The sequence below is a fragment of the Aythya ferina genome, assembly GCF_964211825.1.
Source record: "Aythya ferina genome assembly, chromosome: 4".
NCBI lineage: Eukaryota > Metazoa > Chordata > Aves > Anseriformes > Anatidae > Aythya > Aythya ferina.
The window spans coordinates 23926162-23948416 of NC_140300.1; the positions used below are offsets into that span (position 1 = coordinate 23926162).

Sequence of the window (22255 nt, forward strand, 5' to 3'; positions counted from 1 at the left end):
CTCTTATTTTAAAAAGTCGCTGTTGATAAAGTGGAAATGCATGCAGGCATAGCATACTGCAGTCTCAGCATCGTAGCTGAAGTCTGCACCGCAGTGTGGTTCTGAGTGTGTGGCCAATTCAGTAACGTTGGCTGTTGTACTAAGGCTTAAGCTTGTAGAGTGTGTTTCGTGGAAGGCATCCCAAAGCACTTCAACAGGGTAATAGCATTAGATCTGCAGTAATGAAAGTGGCTCCTGCTTTTTATAGAGACTGAAAAATTTGATCTATCTGGGAAAATTAGTGCAGATTGTAGGATTCATGTATTTAAACATAAGGCTGTTTATACAGGCGTATTTGATACCATATATGAAATGCTGTCTGTAGACATGTAAAACAATGGAACTTTGTTGTTGATTTAACCGAGGCATGCATTTGACTTCTTTTTATAGTTTCAACATATAAAATGATTTTATACACATCAAAATTAAGGAGACAAGTGGGATCGCAAATTACTCAAAATCAATCTTAAAGAATGCTTAAAATAAGCCTGATACGATGTAGGATAGATCTTCCAGAAGCAACAAAATTTAACATTAAAAATGATCAACTTCCAGTGCCCTAGCCATGCCCAGTGCTTTGTAATTTGCTGCTTTTCTCTACCTGTGGTGACTAAACTGGGCTTGGGCTCTGAGTTGGCCTGTAGGCAGTCTGAGCCATTCCTCCAACTATACACATAGTCAGGCACACAGGGTTAAAATGAGCCTCTGACAATACCTACCTAACAGTATGTGTGAATCCACCCATAACATCAGATGCAGAAAGTTGTATAAATCGGTTCTCAGGGGTCTCATAACATAGTGCTTCCTTTTAGGTGATTTGTACATAAAACTTTATGTGTGATTTTGAGGGTGGAGACTTTAAAAAATCTGTAACCATAAGAGATATGTAAAAAATGAATAACTGAAGACAATATCATAGAAATTTTTTGAATGATGGAATGGTGTAAGTGGTGTGAGTTTGCCTGTATTCAAAGGTTTGTATGTGATTTAAGATGCAGTTGAGGTGAATTTACCAGAATTTATGGTGGCAAATTCATGCAAGCGGCCTGGCCTTCCTGGAAATTCTGCTGTATAAGAAAACTATTCCGAAATATCCCAAAATATATGACATATACTTCTGCCTCACTCTTTGAAAAGACATACCTAATTAGTCAGATCTCTTTTGTCAGTCCTGCTGTCACATAAAACTGAATTCAGTATCTACTAAAAATATTTTATGTATGTAGGAAATATTTATGTAGGTGCATTACTTATGCAGGTAGGTAGGTAGGTCCTGAAAATAATATTCTTCCCATTTTGTGGCCTGTGGAATGGATTGCATGAGGCTTTAATGCTCTGTATGAAACAGTCCTTTTTATTTTTCTTCCATTGCAATTGGTGGCTAGATTTATGAGATAGTATTCATAGCTGATATTACTTCTGAAAACATAAGCAAGATTATTTGTTTGTTTATTGTTTTTAAAAAAAAAAAAAGAAAGAAAAAAGGTTAGTGATTACCATTGGGAAAAACATGCTCAGAATACTACTTAAATATTTTAGTAGAGAAGTTTATCAAAAAAAAAAAAAAAAAAAGTTAGGTATTTCAGCTCTGTAGGTATTATATTGTCCCAAATTTTATTACTATTTTCTAAACAAGCAGAAACAGAAGGGAATAAAATGTCATACCTGCAGCACCACCAATAAAACAACAGGAATGATGTATATTTTTGCAGCTGTTACGAGAAGCTAAAGAAAAAGAGAAACAGAGACGGGCCCAGCAAGTTACAGTTGAAAGGACAGCACATTATGGACTGCTTTTTGATGAGTTCCAGGGTTTGTCTCATCTTGAAGCTCTGGAAATCTTGTCAAATGAAAGTGAAACCCAGGTACAGTATGCAGACTGGATAAGTCACAATGGCTGGTAAAAAATTGTTCTTTACATTAATTTTGCTATGAAGTTGCATGTGAAAATGAACAATAGTGTTCCATCAGCTTCAGAGAAAGCTGGATTGGTCCCATGGGAAGTCTGTGGCTTCGGGAAATTCATCTCAGTACATTTAGAATTTAAATCAAAGGTTAGGTCAAAAGAAACAACTTCACAACTGAAAGTTATTTTTGTTAAGATCATGTATAGTGTATATCTTGCAGCTTGTAACACTGTGAAGATGTCTTTTCAGAATTTGCAAGGAGGTTCAAGTCTTTTGGTTTGTATCAGGCACTGATACTTATACTCAGGTATTTCAGACCTACTATACTTGGAAGCTAGTGAATTAAAATTAATTCCAGATTAATTATTCAAATCCTGTCTTCTTTTTGTGCTGGTTTCTAAACTTACAGAAGACTACCCCAGGAAGTATACTGAAAGTATACAAGTGCTGTCTCTCCAAAGAACATGCTAAAGCTGCTGATATCTATGTGATACATACATTTTTTAATTTCAGCTGTCGAATTAATGACACTGCTTTTAGAACAGTAGAACAGCAACAGTATATTACTAGAACTTTTGTAAATTTGCATCAGCGGTTTCATAATGAAACATTTTTCTGAATAAATTTCTTAAAATACATTTTCTTTCATTTTATTTTGGTAATTAACACTCCTTGCCCTCTGGGTTATTTTTAATAAAAAATAACCAACTTAATTTTTTAAGGTTTTATTTGCTCTCAATAGTAATAGGAGCTCGCTTTAATAGCAGATAGGTACTTACTCTCTATGTTTTTTTGTTTTCTGTAATTATGTCTAAAAGCAAAATTATACATTCTAAGCCTACAGATAAGGTTCAATAGTCTGCTTTTGCAAGAAAAAGAAAAAAAAATACAACACAGAAAAGAAATACAGAGAGAACAAGTTCAGGCTGTGTCTGTCAACACTATTTTTCTTTTACTGTGAAGTACTGCATGGTAAGACTTGTGCAAGTTGTAACTTTGAGGTTTCTGATAGTGCTGCATGTTATGTCTTAGATAACCCATAGATTACTTGTTGAAAGTCCTACTTTGTCAGCTATCTAGAAGATATAAGCACATACGACTGAATGCAACTGTCTGGGTCTACAAGTCCAATTACCTGATATATATTCCAAAAAGTTTAGAGAATGTATTGAAATTGCACAGTACACACCATACCACGCACACTCATACCACACGCTCCCAGTACTTATAAGCTTGGGACCATAATAACTGCCTAAAAGCCACACTCTGATGGGCCCACAAGAAGAATGCAACAGAAACTGAAGGCATTGCTGATGTCCTTGGTCCTTCTGACAGTAGGGATTTAAAAATATATATATTTATTAACTTCTATTTTAAAAAATCACAGTTATCATATGAAATGGGCAATGCTATTGAGAGGGACACAAAAACCCTAGGTAGTCCATCTCATCTTGAGGTGGGTCTCCCAGCTTTATTTTGTATTTACTCTGAGCATATGAACTGGACATGCCAAGGTGGAGTACCAGAGAAGCATTTTGTGTCTCTCACTGAGTCAGTCTGCACTTCTGTGAAGCAAGATAAAAAAATAAAATAAATAAACACCTTTAAACAAACCTTAAGTAAAATTTTGTAACAAGGAGACAGAAGACATTTCTTTTGGCTTCCATAGGTAAAGAGTGGGATCATGAGACTAACACAACAACTGTAGTGCAAACAGTGATTCAAATAAGCTGTTTCCATCTCTCTTGGGCATGCCACCCTGTTACATATGCAGGGACTTGCAGATAATCTGCAACTCACAGTTAGCTCAAAAGATGTCTCGATACATTCTTTGGAATGGGCAGATCAGTACACTGTCAATAAATTTTGGTGGGATTCTGAAGGAGGAAAATCAGGCTCCCACGAATGTTAAGCTAAGCATGAATTGTGTCTGCTCTTCTTGCATGCTGTCTTCATCCAAACAATCCCAACTGTTTATTACAGTTTGCAGATTTATAATTCAAAATAAACATTCTTGGAGAAGGTAGAGACCTGGTGATCTTACAAGGCTGGTGTAATTTTTGTGATACTTAATCAAATGTTGATGAGAACTAAAGACAAATCTACGTAATTTGGAAATGGAATTAGTGGAAGTTTCCGTTCTTAGCCTGTTTTGGTATCAGGCTCAAAATTAGCCATTTAACAAAGTCTGTTTCATTTTGGACTGCTTTATGTCCCTTCTTTTACAGATTCAGTCATATTTGGAAACACTTGATGGAGAGCAGTTGGAGACTGTGAAAAATGATTTAATTGCTATAAAAGAGATTTTCGTTCCAAAGGAATCAGATGATGAAGTTGTGCAGGCACAGAAAGGTAATCAGAAATACAGAGACTTAACTTATGTTACTTCTGTATATAGCAATTTAAAAAATTAAAATCCAAACTGTAATTTCTGTTATCTTAATATTCCTTGTAAGAAACTCACTAAAATGCTTACACTTGAAGTTCTGTAACTTGAAAGAATGCTTAACTTTAGATTTATATTGTAATTGAAGTATGAGATAGAGAAAATACAAGACGTGTTACACTATTTTGCTATGTCATCAGTGAAAACAAAACAAAAATGAAAAGGGAAAATTACTTTCTGGATGATTGAGGTTTTGCTACGGTCTGTTTCTAAAGTTGTATAATTGGAAAATTTAGGAATATTTAACAATGCTTTTCTGTTTAGTAATTTCATCCTAACTTGCACCTTCTCTTGATAGATAGGGAAAAGATTGGAGTGTTACTAAGGGACTTGAAAAATCTTTAGTCTTTGAACAAAAGGCACTTTGAAACATAGTGGCAGTGCTGCCTTCTAGGTATTGCTTGGCAAGGTGTTGCATATGGAGTGTTAGAAAGAAGTCAATATAGCAGAACATGCCTTAACTATCACAGTGCGCAGCATTAAAGAGGGTGGGACCAGTGTGGTAGTCCATAAAATAGCTCACAAAATACATGGATCCTCTGGTTAGCAGGAAAATGGGTGTCTTAAAGCAATTACGACTCTTGGCATTCCCCTGAGTGGGCTCGGGTCAGGAAAAGTTACCATAATTTATACATCTGGGCCTGTGAGATCCATGCCAAACCTCTTCTAGCAAATAAAAAGAAGACTGAACACTGAACACTCGACTGAACACTGTCTCAAGCCATTAAACATAGTATTCAGAACCTTACTTTGAAAGATCTTTCTTCACATCCTTTTGATCTTCTCAGGAGTGCTTTGCCTATATTCTGCAAGATGCTGAGGTTTGATTTTTCTAACCTTCGGAAAAGTTAGAGAAATTGTGTTAACATCCATGTATTCCAACTGGAAAGTATTTCCTCATCAGACTGCGTTCTTTCAAGCAGTGCTTGCTCAGTATGCCTGATGTCTCTCACAGGTAGCTTATTGCTTCTCAGGGGAATGAATAGCAAGTGTTCAGTGTAAAGTCTTAGTATGGTAGAGTTTTGTGCTGTGTTTTCCCTTGTTACTCTTGAAAACTCCACTTCTTTCTATGGGTTTGTGACAAATAGAAGTGGAGAAAGTGTTTTACCTGCTAAAGATTGAGGATTCATGAGATGTGTGTTGTACCTTAATTTATATGGAAAATAGCTTTTCTTTGAAACCAGCCTCCAGAAAAATCTCTGCTTCTTGCACAAAGTGATGTTTCCTCTGGTAGTTAGAAATTCAGTTTTTTTCAGTGAAGCACAGCTGCTGAACACTTCTTGAAACATTAACCGGCCTTCTAAATGTGCTGGAACCAAGACAATGAGCACCTTAAAAAAAAAAAAAAAAGGACAAAGTGAGAGTTTGCTGCAGGTGTTCCCCTGCAAAAGTAAGTCAGTCAACAGTGAAACATATCCTCCTCTGTGTGACAACAGAAATAATAACCACGCACAAGATCTCTCCACATTACAGTTAAATGGGTGTTACTTCAGGCTGCGATTCAAAATGACTCACATCCTTTAGTGCAGTCAAACTCAAGATTTATTGGTACTTGAACTACAGATAAATTTCATATATTAGTACTAAGTTGGATAAGTTTTAGTTCCACTAGAGGACACAAAAATAATAGAAAAGTTAATCACCTTTCAAAGTAGCTTTCTGTTAGGATGGAGCTGACAGAATGTGGTCAGACTACTAAGTGGGGACTTGTGGCCTTTCTTCAGCCTCTCCCATAGACCGTAGTACATGCAACACTGCCTGTACTGTAGAGAGAGTGCTCTCAACACCATGTAGTGCTTTTACACGTCTCCTCTAGGCAGTGTCCTAGTCACAAAAATATGTTGTCTTCATTAAGATCTGTCAGAGTGAGTGAAGGCTTCTTAGGAGCTTCATAAAACCTCCTGAGTCATGGAAAACAGACCTTTTCCTGAATTGTTAATGCACAGGAACTTCAGTGTTTTTAGTAAGAAGAGCAGATGAATAAAACCTCATAAAACTTACAGAATTCCAGTAATAGTCCCATACGTGACAGTTGTATGCCATTTTCCGATAAAAACAATACCCAGCACCTTTACATATAATGCTGCATGGAATTTGCATGTCTGTTTCCTCTGATGGAGCACAGTTTTAGTAAACTGTTTCGTATTTCGTTCGGACTTTTCCAGCCTTTACATAATTCAGGTTATGTTCCAGTGACGCTCTATTGACTGCACTTCATGTTCTGGTCATATTTTACAATTCAGTTTAGCTTTTTGGAGTGCGTCAATATGTATCCTTCAGGGAGCACACTCAATCTTTTAATTTACACTAAGAAAATGTGTTTAATGTTAGGGGAAATTTTAAATATAATTTGGCATCCAGCACCGATGAAAGACAGTACAGTTTAACAACAGGTTGGCTGATCAGGGTTAAGTGCAGCTCATGTCTTGTTCTAAAGAGAAGGCTTCATTCTAGGTTATGTTCTTAGCCCAGGCTAACTAAGGTCCTGTTAAGTACATTCATAAGTTTTATACTTACAAAGTCAAGCCAGCAAGCCATATGTTCTTTTAATGGCATATTTTTATTATAGGAGTGTATAATTTCACTTCAGCTGGCTCATCTAGCAAGAGGTAGCAGGCTATGTTAAAGCCTATGGAAGAATTTTGAGTTTTAGACCTGCTTGCTAACTAGTTTAGAGCTATAATGAACTCACCTTCCATAGGATTTTAATTTGTGCTTCTTATGTTGATAAAACGTGCATGGTTTTTTTTTCTTTGTATGATGAAGCCATCCCCTTACAGAAGCCAGAGATTAATGGTGTTTGAAGATGTAAATACTGTTCACTGGATAGATAAAATTTAACAAAGAAGTTAATCACCACCTGTTGTCTAATTTGGTGCCAGTTTCTTTTGATCAAGGTCATGTTATTTATGTGGTGACATTTGTCAATGCTGTATATACTGAGCAGAACAAGAGACTAGCTGACAGGAAAACCAATACTTTACATTCAAATATTTGAAAAGGGTGGCTGCTTGTTTTATGTAAACTCTCAGATTCCATTCTTACCTTAGGCTCCCAGGATGTCGTTCAGAGGTGTTAGTGCTGCTTTCCATTTCTACAGTAAACACTTTCAGTCCTATGCAAGGTGATATTACTGCAGTTGTCTTTGGAGGACTGCTTTGGGAAAGGTTTGGGGCTAGGCTTTGTTTTTGACAACTTTGAAACTGGGGTTGGAGGTTTTTGTGTCTCTTTGCTAGGCTCAGTCCTATATGTGGAAAATCAGTATGAAAAGAAAGGGAAAGGCTATTTTCTGATGCAAGTAGGAGAAAGCCAAATGCATAGCCTTCTCTCTGGTGTTTTTCTCTTGCTTTGATTGTGCAATTCTTTCATGTAATTTTCAGTGCAGCTTCTTTTCCTTTCAGTTGATTATGAAATACTGAGAGGAGGATACCAGAAAAAAAATAGCTTTTCCTACATTTTGAAAGCCATTAACATCAAAGATTTTGTGTGCAAGCACATGAGGTTAAGGGAGAAAGTAACCAAACTGAGCATTGAATTGAATATGCCATTTATCAACAATTTTGCTAACACTGCAGTGATCCAGTGAACTGCCTAACAGTTTTCAGTGTGCTGTAGTTTAAAAAAACAGTTTGGCATTGTCTTAAGAACAAGTGAGTTCAGTGTATCCAAGGCACAAAGTGAGAACATAGCAAGACATGAAATTCATTTTTGAAACTTTTATTCGGCTCAGTATGGGGACTTTCACTTTTTAGCATCAGCAAGCTAAAAAAAAAATGGATTTTGCATATTCCATCAGGAAATGTTAATGAAGATTCCAAACTAATTCAATGCAGATGAACAGAACAACCAGATTAGAAACTTTTAGGAGCTTAGAGCATGTTAGAATATGGCATCTGCAGATATTCAAAGGAATGTATATAATGAAGGTGAAGATCAAATACTAGTGGTATTTACCTTGACCTTGTGTAATAAAAGCGCGGATTTAAGGCTTATTACTCCAAACAGAACAGAAAACATTCTTTATTTAAGCAAAGTTCAATCTTCAAATCAAAAGAATACATGCTTCTTAGATGTGGTTTGCAGACAGAACAATAGAGAACGTGTTTCCTCTGAAATTATATGAGGATCTGGCTCTGCTGCAGTTTTTATTCTTTGTCATGAAAGAAGAGGTTAGTATCTCTTCTTTGGTTATTTAGTGGGTCATGTATTTTTGTCAGATAACTAGGGATCATGCAACTTCTCACCTTTTTGTCTCAGTGAAACTTAGTGGAGTTCAGAATGAAGTGGAAAGAATGGTCAAAGTGTCAAGCTAGGACATTTAGTTGTATAGTTATCTATACTGCCTTTACTCTTCTCTTCTCTGAGCATACATCTCCCCCTCTTTTACTTCACCATCACTGGTTTTCAAGTGCTGGAGTGGTTTGGAAGCTATGTGACTAGATGTATTTGATTGTGTAGAGTTCTGTAGCGCTAGCACCCTAACAAAAATGTTGTGTTTTCTCTTGCAGCAGACATGGGAGAAGAGTTTGTGAGCATGCTTACTGAGCTGCTATTTGAATTACACGTGGCTGCTACTCCTGACAAACTCAACAAGGTTAGTGCCTGTTCTGGTCTGACACAGAGCAGAAGCTAGCTCAGATCAGACGGTTCAGAAAACACAGTACAGGAGGGTGGGACTAAAAGGATAAATATAGAGAAGTTGTCATAGGAGAGCTGAAATTAGGAAGGCAATCCAGTTGCAGTGTCTAGCTACTACACTTGGCCATATTAGAAAGTCTTGAACCGGGGTGTCTCAGCAGAACAGAGCTCAGCAGATCTGGTCTTACGTGTTAAGAATAGTGACAGCATTCATGTTCAGAATTACTTTTTCTTGTGCATCGTATTTCCAAGGGACTTCTCCAGATCTTTTCAGCCAGAAGGGAGGACTTGAATTTATCTCATCTAGCTTTAATCATTTAAAAGTTAGATGGCAAAAACATTGCTAGTCACATTTTTATTTTATTATCAGGCACTCTTAAAGGTAATTAACCTGTTGATCTTTGGCTCAGATGAATATTTATCTCCCTAGCATAGATAGACTACAGATAACCAGATTAGGCTTAGGTTTTAGCATGTTTTAATTCAACTTTACATTAAAAAAGAGAAACAATAAATTTCCTACTAACCATAACCATGTCTCTGAAGCTGTACACAATTTAAAGGTTTTTCCACTTTAATCTACTTTCTTGCCTGGGAAGGCAGGTGAAAATACAGTGATTTTCTAATTAGTTTTCCTTTAAACATTTAAGACAACTTTCTTACCTCTCCAATATTTTTTGCTTTCCAGTATACCACCCTTTTAATTTTTAATTTGGGAAAGTTATTTCCATGTACATTCCTTTGAGTGCTACCTCATACAGCTGAAATCCTTGTAACTTTGGTATTAACAACTTGGTATATTAGTTGAAGAACGTCATACCTGGACGGACTTATACCTGGTTGATCCCTCTTTATGCAGTCAGAAATACCTCTCCCTACAGTTTCTTTAATATACACTTAACTAAATGCCACCCAAAGGCATGATATATTTAAAGCTTCTGAATGAAAAAAGCGCAAGTAATTAAATGTACTATTAATTAACATTTTGGAATATCATTTTATATTCCCCATTTCAACTGTACTTCGGGGTTGGGTTCTTTGTTTGGCAGGCTAGGAAAAAAGCTCACGAGTGGCTGGATGAAGCCAGTTTTTCCACCTCAGTAGAAATAGAAGAGAAGATAAACGAAAAACCTGGAGAACCTGATGAAGAAAAGACTGAAAAAGGAGAAGATAAAATTGACAATGATAAAGCAGAAGTACATAAGAACAAAACTGTGGAGGTAAAATACCTTTTGGAGGATAAGTTTAATTAAGCAAATTTTCATACATTGTTAGATAATATTACTTCTTTATCTTCATGTGTTGGTATTATATGTTGTGCTTATTTGTTAAACTCATGGAGTTATTGAGAAAAATTAATATAAAACTACTCAGTGTAAACCCAATAGGAAATTAACTTCCATAAATATTTTTAGTTAGTCTTTTCCTGTGAGTAAATATCAAAACATCAGGAACTCTGCTTATCCCTTTTTTTTCCCCATCTACATTTTTGTGTGTACACATGTTTATACACAACATACAGTGAACTGATGGATTCTGTGGTGTAGTATCTTTAGGACTTCGAAGGTCATATGTCAACATTCCTTAGCATCTCTTTCTCCCGATGACAATACATGGGAAAATTTCTGCAACTTTATTTAAACTCTTGAATAGTTCAACTCACAAACAGACAAAACAAATATTACTTTGGCAATTCACAAGTATTAATTCTCTTGATGGAAGATAGCACTGAAGGCTAAATGTATTTTGTCCATTTAGACAACCCCTCCTATTGATACGGTTAATTGTCATTGAATATTTTATGTGAAATTACAGCAATATTAAATGTGGTTTGGATCTTTGTCAAGTTTTTCTGAATTAATTTTAATTACCTGCCACGTTTCCTTACGCACAAAAAAAGTCCAAATAAGGAAATGGAGTTACATTTTATATATTAAAGATTTTTACGTGATAGTAAATTTCCAACTGGCACCAGCTTGTGAAAGTTGTGTTGCCAAAGTACTAGGTAGAATTTTTTATCATATCTGATAAAAAACACTTTTTTTTTATTGGGAGATTTATCCACTTCTAATCTGGAAATTCATCTGAGGAATGACTCAGTGCTTTTGGCTCCATATGGAAGCAATTATGACTTACTCTACAGTTAAGGGATCTTTGTTAGGAATAGACTTAAAAGCTCTATTTTCAAAAATCTGAGGGTCTGACAAAGCTCCCATACAAATAAATAGTAGATTTTTTCTTATTAATTTTCCAGGCTCAGCGTAACATCTGTATTTTATTACCAGTGGGTATTTCATTTTCCAGTATCATTTGTGAGGATAACTTTATGGTGCATGTGGTCCATATTTCTGTTTGAGGGCGGTGCGGGGAGAATTCTGTTTTACAAATTAGTTTATATTTATATATATATATATGTACATTTATGCATGTTGTTAATATTGATGATATTGTTCCCTGTTATTAATTTAATTTAAGGAAATCTACATGCTGTCCATTGAAAGTCTGGCTGAGGTAACGGCTCGTTGTATTGAACAGCTTCATAAAGTAGCAGAATTAATTCTACATGGACAGGAAGTAGAAAAAACAGCTCAAGATCAAGCAAAAGTACTGACAAAGTGAGTGTTATATATTTCATATATGAACATTTGACATTTGCTTGAAACTCAGGAAGTTCTGTTGTGTTTTTGGCATGTGAAGTCACAGTAAGTTCATGAGTTAGCAAACAACATTGTCTTTAGGGGTCCTGGTGCTGTATTTTCTCATATAATCAAGTCAGGTAGGCTACCTATAACTTTTCAACGTGGCTAGCATGTTTACAAAAACCTGTTTTGACCTGTTCAAATGCTAAAAGTTGTTGCTTTCCTAGCAAGTGAATGTATATGCTCATTTGGGATGTGTTTCCTGTCACCTCTGGAAAATATATTGTACTAGCATATACAGAATTTGCCTTTAGAGTGCATAATGCAGCCTTATTATCTGCCAGTAGAGTTTCATTATCTGGTGCTTATCTGCCAAAAATAAACAAAAATCAATCTGTGGTTCTAAACAGTAAGACCACTCTTGTCAGTAACTTTGTAGTAATACACAACATAACATACATAAATTTAAGAAGCCAGTTTACCCAGTGAGACTCAGAATTCAGATCTAAAGCTCTCTGTAGTAAGCAATTTTACTGGTTTCAGTGGGTTTTGCTTACCTCATAAAGATTTCACCATAAGATGTTGTAAGAAATTGAGTCCTAAGTAAGTAAAGCATGTAAGCAAATGTTTATCTTTAAGAATGGCAGTAACCCTAGCAAAGTCCATGGAAACACTTCAGTCCGAAGCAAAGTACTTGAATGAGTGTTTTGCAGAATTAGATCAAAAGTCTGATGCACCTTGCAGGATGAGGTTCAATACGATTCACTTGTGAATATCTAGCAAAACAGTGAAAGACCTAGAAATAGAACTAGATCTCCTTGTTCTCTTGTGCTGTAACCACAAGGATACTTCCTCTTTTGGTACAGAATAGATGTTTTCTGTGCTCAGATAAGAAACTTCTCGCTATTCTCATTAAAGTTTGATTTTTTTCCAACAGCATTTCTAGGAACTGTGTTGCAATTATCAGCAAAGTAATAATTAAAGTAAAGGTTTAGAATAAAAAAAAAGTCATGAAAAACAACAACAACAACAACAAACCACTAGTGTTTGGGTCAACATGACATCGTCCTGTAGTGTAGTCAGGACATTTTTCCATGGGGGAATATAAAACTTTTACCATGAGTAAAATTTACGCCGAGATATTTTTAATATTACTAGAATCAAAATTGCCTTAAGAACATTGTTGGCTTCTGAGGTGAAGTTGGTGCCTGACTTTTTATCCACTGCCAGGACAAGGATGTAATTTTATATTTGTCTCTCTTTTTTTAAACCAGTGTTACAAGTGCCATGTGCAATGAAGTTTCATCTTTATCGAAGAAGTTTTCTGATTCTTTAACAGCAGCTGGGGTAAGATAACAGCATTTTCTGTACCATTTGGGCTTTTATTAACATAGTTCACTTCTTAAAACAGAAATTATTATCCAAATCCTGTGGCTTTATATGAGATACCAGCAAAAAGGGCATTTCTTCCTTCAGATCATGAACACAGAGCATTCTCACAGCAGATTCCGTGCTGTAGAGAAAGTCTGCATAGATAGACTGCAGTGTGTCCCCAGCCTTCTGAAATTTGTCTTTCTAGACACCGTTCTCCCATTTTTCCTCATCACCTCTCAGCATTCATTTACTCTTATTGAAAGGGCCCCACATTTGAAGTCCCACCAATTGATGACATTTTATTCTACTTAGCCTATCCCTTTTGAATGCATTTATGAAAAAGTCACTAACGGATAATACTTCCAGCACCTTAAGATGGTTTCATGAGCTGTCTTCTTAGCCTTTGCTAAATTTCCTGGCCCAGGGCCATTGTTTTTGCAAAAGGTTTAAGAGATTAGAAAATCTCTTCGGTCTTCTTTCTTAAAAAAAAAAAAAAAACACACTGATTTATATCCCAAGATGGGCCATTTGGGAACATCCACTTATCTGTGAACATCTTTGCCAGAAATGTGATTTATTTCCCATTCCTATTCCCTTTCCTTTTACTAGCCTGAGGACATTAATCTGAAGACAAATGGGGAGATACTATGTAGGTGAGCAGTGAAGGCCTTTTCAGGGCCTGTAGTGCAGAAGGAGTTTCAAAAATGACTGACATCTGAATATTCTGGCAGGATCCAGAGGCAAAAATTGTGCTGTTGCTGAAATTATTCATAATGTCAGAAAAGAGTTCTGGCTCTCCTGATTACTCCAGTAGAGGGTGAATATACATCAAAGGAAATTTCTTCAGTTCTCCCATGAGCTCTTCCAACACATCTCTGAAGAAGTTTTTTTCAGAGTTATTTGTAGAGAAGATGCCTTATTGGATTGCTTTTATTCTGAATAATTTACATTTTTTCCCATTACTCTGAAAGAATCTGCTTATTTTGCAATTTGTGATTGTGTTTTAGCATATTTTTATGTGACACTTGCAATAAATACATGGACAGACACATAAAAGTAAATTGCACATGAAATGTTAAGCTGGCACAACTCAGGAAAATGAAAACTAAAGCTTTCATAAGCATCGCACTAGGTTTTGGTCTTATAAACTCTGTACTCAGATTTTAGGACCAGACTGCTCTTGTGAACATTTGTGTGTAGAAACTGAGCATAAATACTGTTCTCAGTGCAAATATATTCTCTAGAAGAAAGTTTGAGTTGGGCTGCCTGGTGGTCTTTTATGTGCTGTCCTATCCCTGTTAGCTTCTGGAAGAAGATGTGGGACTTCTGCTCATCGTGATCAGGCAGGTTAGCAAGGAGCACTAATCACACACAAGTTTTCACAAAGCTGCTTCTTCCTGCATGTCCCACTGGTTCAGTTTCCACCTTAAGCTGCCAGCAGCACTTGGTTTCACAAACATATTCCAGTATCTTGCAAAGTGCATTGACTCGTGTAAAACAGAAATAGTGTAGAACAGAAAATAGTGTTTTTTAAAACACATTGCTGCAGCTATTAGCTATATCCGTGTAATTCAGGTGTTAGTTAGAATGCTGGCTCTGCCCATAGTCTATAACATTGTCAGTGTTTCTAAGAGTGAGCAGTAATGCAGAAGTAAGAAATAGCAGTTTTGCTAGCTATGCAAGAGTTCTTTCAAACTTAAACTTACTATGTATACAGTCCATAGTATTTGATACTGCTCTCTGTCTGTTTCTGGACTTTATTGACAATGAACAAAACATTCTGTAATGAGTTTTCTAGTAACTAACAGGAAAACTGCACTTTTTTTTTCTAACCATCTTCACTTTGTTCTGCCATCTCTGAGCTAAGATCCGGATGTATCGTGTTTCTTTAAATCTGTAATGTGAAAGCTACAATGCTCTAAGGGAACATCCTTCAGTTAAATTAACGGGTATTGTATTCCCTTTGTTCTGAAGAAGTCCACCATTGAGTATTAGAAGAAAACAACTCGCTTGAGGTTAATATTGTTCTGAAAAACACAATACAAAGAATAGTGAGTAGAAAAAAAAAATAAAATTTGCCATTTTAAAAAGCAGAAGAGTTGATGAATCTGTTTTCCAGGGCTTTGATTTCTGTAGCCTCTAGTAACATCACTACCCATTGTACCCATTTTTATTCCTGTCTGGTGGTTGAGAAAAATGCTGTGCTTGCTGAGCTAGTTGCACATAGTTTCACTGATCAGCCTGTGTTGTCTAGCTCAATATACACTGCCTCTAGTTGAAGATCTGTTTCACGTGTTTTTCCTTCTGAAGGGGAACTAATCTGGGCCTTTTACATCTGCCTTTTCCTTAAACTTCTAAGAACATAATTATCTTTCCAATGTGTATTTCTCCTTGCTTCCTTGGAAATCAACCAGGGGTTAAAAAACTTTGAGGGGGTTGAAAAGGGCACAGGCAGACAAATGGGCAGACAATGTAATCACATCAATTTCATATCCATAAAAAACCAAGCCACTTGAAACTGTGTGGTACATGAATTAATGAAAAAGTAAAACCCTGGGTCTGCCTTAGTTCATTGTACTCGGTGATAGAAATACATGGGGTCTACTGAAGTGTGTATGAAATGTGGACGCAGTTATCAGGAATACTGTGATAAACAGCTTGAATAAGAACCAAGGTGAAACAAGGCCTGTCTAGAATTCATAAAACCACTGCTCAGATGCCAATATATTTCTGTAAAATGTCTCTTTTTTCCTGGCATTTCATTCTATTTTCCGGTTTACAGAGCAGTATGAAGGCAGAAGTTCTCAATCCCCTCATCAACAGTGTGCTGTTAGAGGTAAGCCTTCACCTTTTCCACATTAGGAAATACTGTAGGAAGATGAGTTTGAAATGAAATGGTCACATTTATGTCTGAAGAAAGAACTTTATAAAAAGTAATGGCGATATCATTCTGGCTGCTCAGTGCCAGTTCATAAACCTCTTGTTTTTTGTGTTCAGCCTCTCCCACAAATACTGTAGCAGTGATACTGCATTTGGAGAGGATTCTTACCACCTGTGACTGAAGTGAGACTGGCCAGCTCCTAAGTGTTGCTGCTGCATTGGTCAGAGCACAACAGGCAATTAACAATGTGCTGCTTAGACCTTTTTTAATCTATGCACAAGTTGCCTGGGCTAAGTCTATTCTTACTTATTCTGTTACCTATTTCAAATCCTACAAGTATTTCTTACTCACAGATAGTTTCTGCCTATGTTTTTCTTTAAAGTTCGGGTTGAGGGAATGCTACGATGTTTCCTGTCCACAGGCATTTAGATTTCAACAAAGATTCACAGTCTAGCTGCTGGCTTGGTCAGCACATGGACAACCATGCATCAACATCAAAATGTTCATGAGTGATTTCTTCTATTAAACATCACGATCTATTTTTCATCAGAAAAGCACAATGAGCAAAACGTGCCTCAGTTTTACTGAGGAGAGAAGAGGTCAAGAGGAAGTAATATGTTCATAAAGTACTACGTGTACTAAATGTGTACTATCTGCAGCATTAATCCTTTTAACTTAGCTGATGAGATCACATCTTTAAATAGACATATACATACAGTAGTGACTACAAATTGTAATTATGTATTTAGCAGCCATGATCCCTTAAAAATAAAGAAAAGGTTTAAAATAAGCATTTTTTTTCACTGGATTAACAGTAGCTTTAAGGAAAATAATGGAAAGTTGAATAGAGCTGTAAAGATTTCTGTACAGTTCCTTTTGTTACGGCACAAATTTGCTGTTGCAGCTGACACATCTTTGTATGGAATTGCAATGTCTGGGAATGTCCATAATTGTGGAATAAGCTATTTTGTAATTCTTAAACCTCATGATTTGTAAACAAATATGTACAGCCGAGGTTCACAGAGTATTAGAAATTCCATAAATAGTACAATGTTTTTAAACTCTTAGAATAATTCAAACTGTTAATTTCAGTGACACTTCCTCCTACACCAGATTCAAAATTAGTTCTCTTGATGGGAAGCCTGGCTGATTTGTATTACAAGAGTCAAACCTACTTCTGAACACAGTGGCATTTTATTCTACTCACATTACAAACAAAACTCTCCAAGACGCCAAACTGAAGGGAAATCAGATTTTTATGTAGGCTATGCTTATTCTCTGTAAACTCTTGTAATGCATTTTGTTATCTATGGATTGTAAAATCTTGTGTGAATACATATGCTAATATAGCGTGATGCAGATCTAAAAAAGGCTGTGTTTGTTAAAAAAGTACAATGCAATTCCTGAAATGCATGATAGCTATACTGATAAACCATGTGTTTTCTCTCCCCGTTAGGGTTGCAACAGTACTACTTATATCCAGGATGCTTTCCAGCTACTGCTTCCAGTTCTGCAAATTTCACATATCAAGACCAGTTGTCTGAAAGCACAAGAGTGACAGTTTCCCAGCAGTTGTGACCACTGGGCTTAAGATAAACCACAGACCTAATCCCTTTAATGTATGCAGATAGGAGAGATGGTATGAAAGACTTCTGGCTACTTAGAGTCCTCTGAAGACACTAAACGCGGTTTTGCACATACAATATTGAGCAACTTTTTAATACTCTTTCAGACTTTTTGACTTTAGAAGTATTTAGAAAAGTAATTTCTTTTCCATTAGAGTATATCCTTTGCATTAATTTAAACAGAATCAATAGTTAGTTGATGTTAGTATTGACATAAAAACAGTTTCTAAATGTTTACCCTTTCAGTTGTAGACAGGGTGAAGCAAATTAGAATGTAGAGCTTTTTTAAACATTTCAGCCCAAATGACCATTTTTATTCTTTGCTCCCTAACTGCCAGTTAAAAATGTATATTTCAAAAGTTGGTTTCAGTATTTAATTTTAGCCAATAAGAACAAATTATCACGGTGTTGCAGTCATTAAATATTATTTACAACAGTAAATAATAACCTTGTAAAAATCAGTATCACTTACATAACACTTTGTGTTAAAGGAGTTGTACGGTAACAGGCATTAACTTTGCTGAATTAAAATTCTGGAGGCTATGCATACAGAGTTATCCTGAAAACAAATTGTCTGAGCCAGTTAGAGTACGGGTAAAGCTCTATATTTGCTGACCCATAATTTCATATTCATTTATGTCTATCTCTTAATTCCAACTGGCTGAACAACATTGCAGGCAAAGCAATTTTTCAAATATGCAAGGAACAGAAAACTTCTCTTCTTTTGTTTGTTCATGAAACACCCCCAAAATAATCTCATCTCAGATGTGTAACTAGAATTCCCCTTTGGGTTTTAACTTGGTGTTGAAACATTTTGAACCTTTTTATAAAATTGAGTTAATAACACCAGCAAGTCAGAAATACAGTTTTGGGCATAAAAAATGAAGTCGTGAAGAGACAATTGCTTTGGGTGGGGAGGTCATATGTCAGAACAATCACCTTTTCTCTGAGGCAGTGGCTAGACAAAATATAACAGAGCAGCAGGAATGACATTTCAGAATAACACTAACAACCGTGATAATTTGTCCATACCCTTATCTTAAAATCCTGAGCTGTGAATCTCAGAGTCTGTTTAGCCTAGTTTATCTTGAAGACAGGAAGAACCTCCCAGTATTTTATGTAGCCTGTTTTCGATTTTCATTGTTTAATACATTTCTCACAGCTATTTTTGTATTTTTTTTCCTCTTGATACACTCACAAATTGCATTTAAATGTTTTTAATTGTAGCTGACATCTGAATATGTTTAATCATAGAAGCATAGTTCATACATTGTAAAAATAATGGAATAGAACATGAGGAAATACTTTCCTGTCTGCTAGAAATGAAAAAACATGTATCTGCTTTGCATATGGTAACTTCTGGGGGTCCATAAGCAGTGACAGAAAGGTCTGTCTATATCACATGCTGTTGTGATCCCTGTTCTGCAGTCACATGCACTGTGACTTTCCAATCTTTTGGTATTTAAAGATGAAATTTTCACTATCACTGCAATACAGTTTGTTATTCAAAATGTATTTTCTTCCACCCTGTAATTTTAGAAATCAGAGATTCTTTCTGGGCAAATAGAAAGGGTACAGTCTTCAAATCCACTTGCACAGAATGTTTAATAAAAGTACTGGGAACCAAAATAAGCAAGCCCCTTGGCAGCTGAAAAGGCAAAGAAAGCTTGGCATTCACTGGTATTTATGTCATATTGAACAGCTAACAGTACTACAACGTGGTAAAAAAAAAAAAAACACTAAAAATTGTAACTGGCAAGCAGACTCGCTAGCTGAAAGGTAGCCCACTAGCCATTATATCTTTGTCACTTCCATCTGAAATGGCTTTATTTCTGAAAGCATATTTTCAAATGAAACATTTTTTTTTCTTACCCAGTGCTTCTACACTTGGAAAATAAATGTGCTTCTCTGTAGTAGTCCTTTTTGGCTACTGGAAGAGATGCGCACATGCATGAGTACTACTTGACCAGGAGTCATTCCTCTATATACGCTTGGCCCAGAAGAACTCCTTAGTGTGGATTTCAGAAGAGTATGTGCTTTCTCCATGCACTTGGCCATGAGCAGTTTTCAGCTGTGGATCTGGACAGCAGTTTAAACATTCAGTGGCTTGTAAAAAGTCCTGTTTGTTTAAAGCTTTCTTTCTGTCGTTCTACACTGGCAAGCAGAATAATATATGTGGTTAAAACCTTGTTTGTTTTTCAAACAAAGACTGATAAGAAAGTCTAGTGCTTTCAACTATCAATCATTACACGTTGGAGTTATTTTTGCTTTAATTTGATCATAACTTGTTGTCAAGAAGCCTTTCTGCCCACATTGGAACAGAGCTTTACATCCATCAGGTACCTGTACGTGTGGTATTACTGCCCAGGGAATCATCCAAAGAACATAGCAATAGCTCTTTTGTATTGCTTCTATGCCAAGTTCATGTTTTCTGACGTATATGATTTTAGCAACTTTTTTCTTATGGATTTTTTTTTCTCTGAAATGTGGTGCAGAATATATAGTGTTAAACCTGTCAGAAAAAATGTGATAACTAACAGTGGTGCTTTTTAGCAGAGGCTGAACAATACAGTATTAGAAGCTTCAGGGGATTGTGTTTGAAATCATTGAGGCACATTCTTAAGACAAAGATTGCTTGTCTGACATATTCCTTAGGAGAGGTCTGTCTTGCTTAAATTATGTATGTATTGAGTAAGGTACCTTCCTTAAAGTAAAAGAAGTTATAAAAAAATAACATGTAGAATTGAGTATTCACACCCATACGGTGTAGGAAGAGAAACAGGGACAAACGGGAGCACAGGGATACTCCATCTGATCTCAGATTTATCCCAGGAAAACTGAATGCGAAATCTAAATCAGTTTTAGGCAAACAATATTTCAGTAGAAAAGTACTGTGTAGATGTAACCAGAATATTTTGTTTACACTGGTTTGTATTTTTCCATCAATCAAATAAATCATTTGAGATATTGAACTGGGGCTGTGTGCTAAAAAATAATGTTATGAATAATGTGATGGGAGGATGCACTCAGTGAAGTCTTTCTGATTTTGTGATTTACATTTGGAATGAGTGATTTTATTGAGAGTCTGGCAAAGACAGATGCAAGCCTTAAACTTTTAAGGGAGACTGACTGTTCCTTCTTTCATCAACACCTTTTTCCAGGTCAGTACACTGAGTGTGCTCTGGCATTTGTCAAACTACTAGGTTTTAGGTACTTATCTTAAAAAAATAACTTCAATTGTGAAATTCCCTGTAATCTCGAGCAGATCTCTTTTTCATAACGTTTTTCTCACTTTTGAGTACCTCTTTGTGTGCAGAGAAGAGAGCTTTGGCTGAGGCAGGCTTTTGAGGATGGAAAGTTGAGAAATGTGTCAAGGTGAAATGTAAAGCAGTGTCTGCACACCTACAGACTCACAGATAATCTGCCATCATACGTCACCAGCGAAGTAAACTATAAGACAGGTCACTTACTGTATTTATATATTAAAGATACTTGCTATTTTTTTTCCAAACAAAGCAAGCTGTAATTTGTTTGCTGCGTTTCAGGGTGTAGTCTATTCATGTGTAAACATCTCTTCCCTATGATTTGCTCCTACACTCCTGCATCCACTGCCTCAGACAGCTACACAAAAGAACTGTCTCTCCCGTTTCTTTCATGTTGCTTGGATCATCCATTGAAGCCATGAAGATCTTTCTCTAAGATGTGCCCTAAGCAGACAATACAAAATTACAGCCATCACAAGATGAGGTGTTTTTTAAGGATGTTTCCAGTGTCTCCTACCAGTTAGGATGCATAACAACTTCAATGAGTCTGAAACCCCACAGCATTTTGAGTGACAAATAGAGATTTTCACCTTTTTTTCTGAATCGCAGTAGTGGTTTTTAGCATACAAGCAGTCACCCTGCTCATAGGATTATCTTTGAGATGTTCCACTTCTATCTCGAATGACAGCCCTGTCCTTTCAGTTCGACTCAAAAGAGTGTAAAGAGTGGAAAATGACTTTCCCAAGTTCTTTTAAAAACCATCTCAGAGCAAGGCTTAACGTGACACCATTAGCCAGCCTGACCTACTTTGAGATTCCTGCAGTCTGACTGGAAAGCCCTCTGGCCTTTTTTTCTGGCTTGGGTCAACCTTTGTTGCTGAGACTATGAGGACACAAACAGCTGCTTTTATTGTGCAACCTGTGCATTTTCCAGGCTTGGATACCTGCCCCAGCATTCACAGCAGACAGTATTTCTAGAAGTGCATTGGTGATGGCGTGCAGCTTTGGAATTAAGAAAACAGAAAATAAAATGTCAAGAGTTGAGCTGTCTTAAACAGATAGGAGAGGCAAGATGATTTTTCAAAGGAATAAAAAAAAACAGCAACAACATACTCTCTGGAAATAGGAACAATTTTCAAGGTTGGATTAAAGAAAAGACTTTTTCAAAGAAATTTTCAGCATTGTTCAAAATAAACAAGAGATGACATCTGATTAGTTCCAGCAGAACTGGAATAACAGCACTTCTGAAGTAAAAGACAAATCTGCATGAAGTTGAAGAAAGTGAGGCAAAGATAAGAACATTCAAAGAGATAAAACTGAGAGGAAAGGAGACAGCAAAATTGATCACACTAGGTCTGCAGAGCTCATTCTCCCTTTATTACCTGTACCCAACAGTCTCTGAGCACAGGCCTGCTAAGAACTTACAAGTCTCCCCACTTAAATC

At 36.3% G+C, this 22255-nt stretch overlaps 1 protein-coding gene across 2 annotated transcripts in view; it reads left to right on the plus strand.

Annotated features, from left to right (window-relative positions):
- Positions 1-19295, plus strand: part of FAM114A1 (family with sequence similarity 114 member A1) — a gene marked incomplete at its 5' end in the record, with an annotated part of 35689 nt that extends 16394 nt beyond the window's left edge. Inside the window, 8 exons of one of the 2 annotated variants that reach the window (XM_084517523.1) lie at positions 1752-1904; positions 4175-4298; positions 8901-8986; positions 10080-10250; positions 11506-11645; positions 12944-13016; positions 15826-15879; positions 17381-19295. In XM_084517523.1, the coding sequence (XP_084373649.1) occupies positions 1752-1904; positions 4175-4298; positions 8901-8986; positions 10080-10250; positions 11506-11645; positions 12944-13016; positions 15826-15879; positions 17381-17482 (903 nt within the window). In that variant the 3' untranslated portion in view covers positions 17483-19295. The remainder of the gene's footprint in view (positions 1-1751; positions 1905-4174; positions 4299-8900; positions 8987-10079; positions 10251-11505; positions 11646-12943; positions 13017-15825; positions 15880-17380) is intronic. The other variant, XM_084517524.1, reaches the window with a different exon arrangement.
- Positions 19296-22255: the final 2960 nt, after the last annotated feature.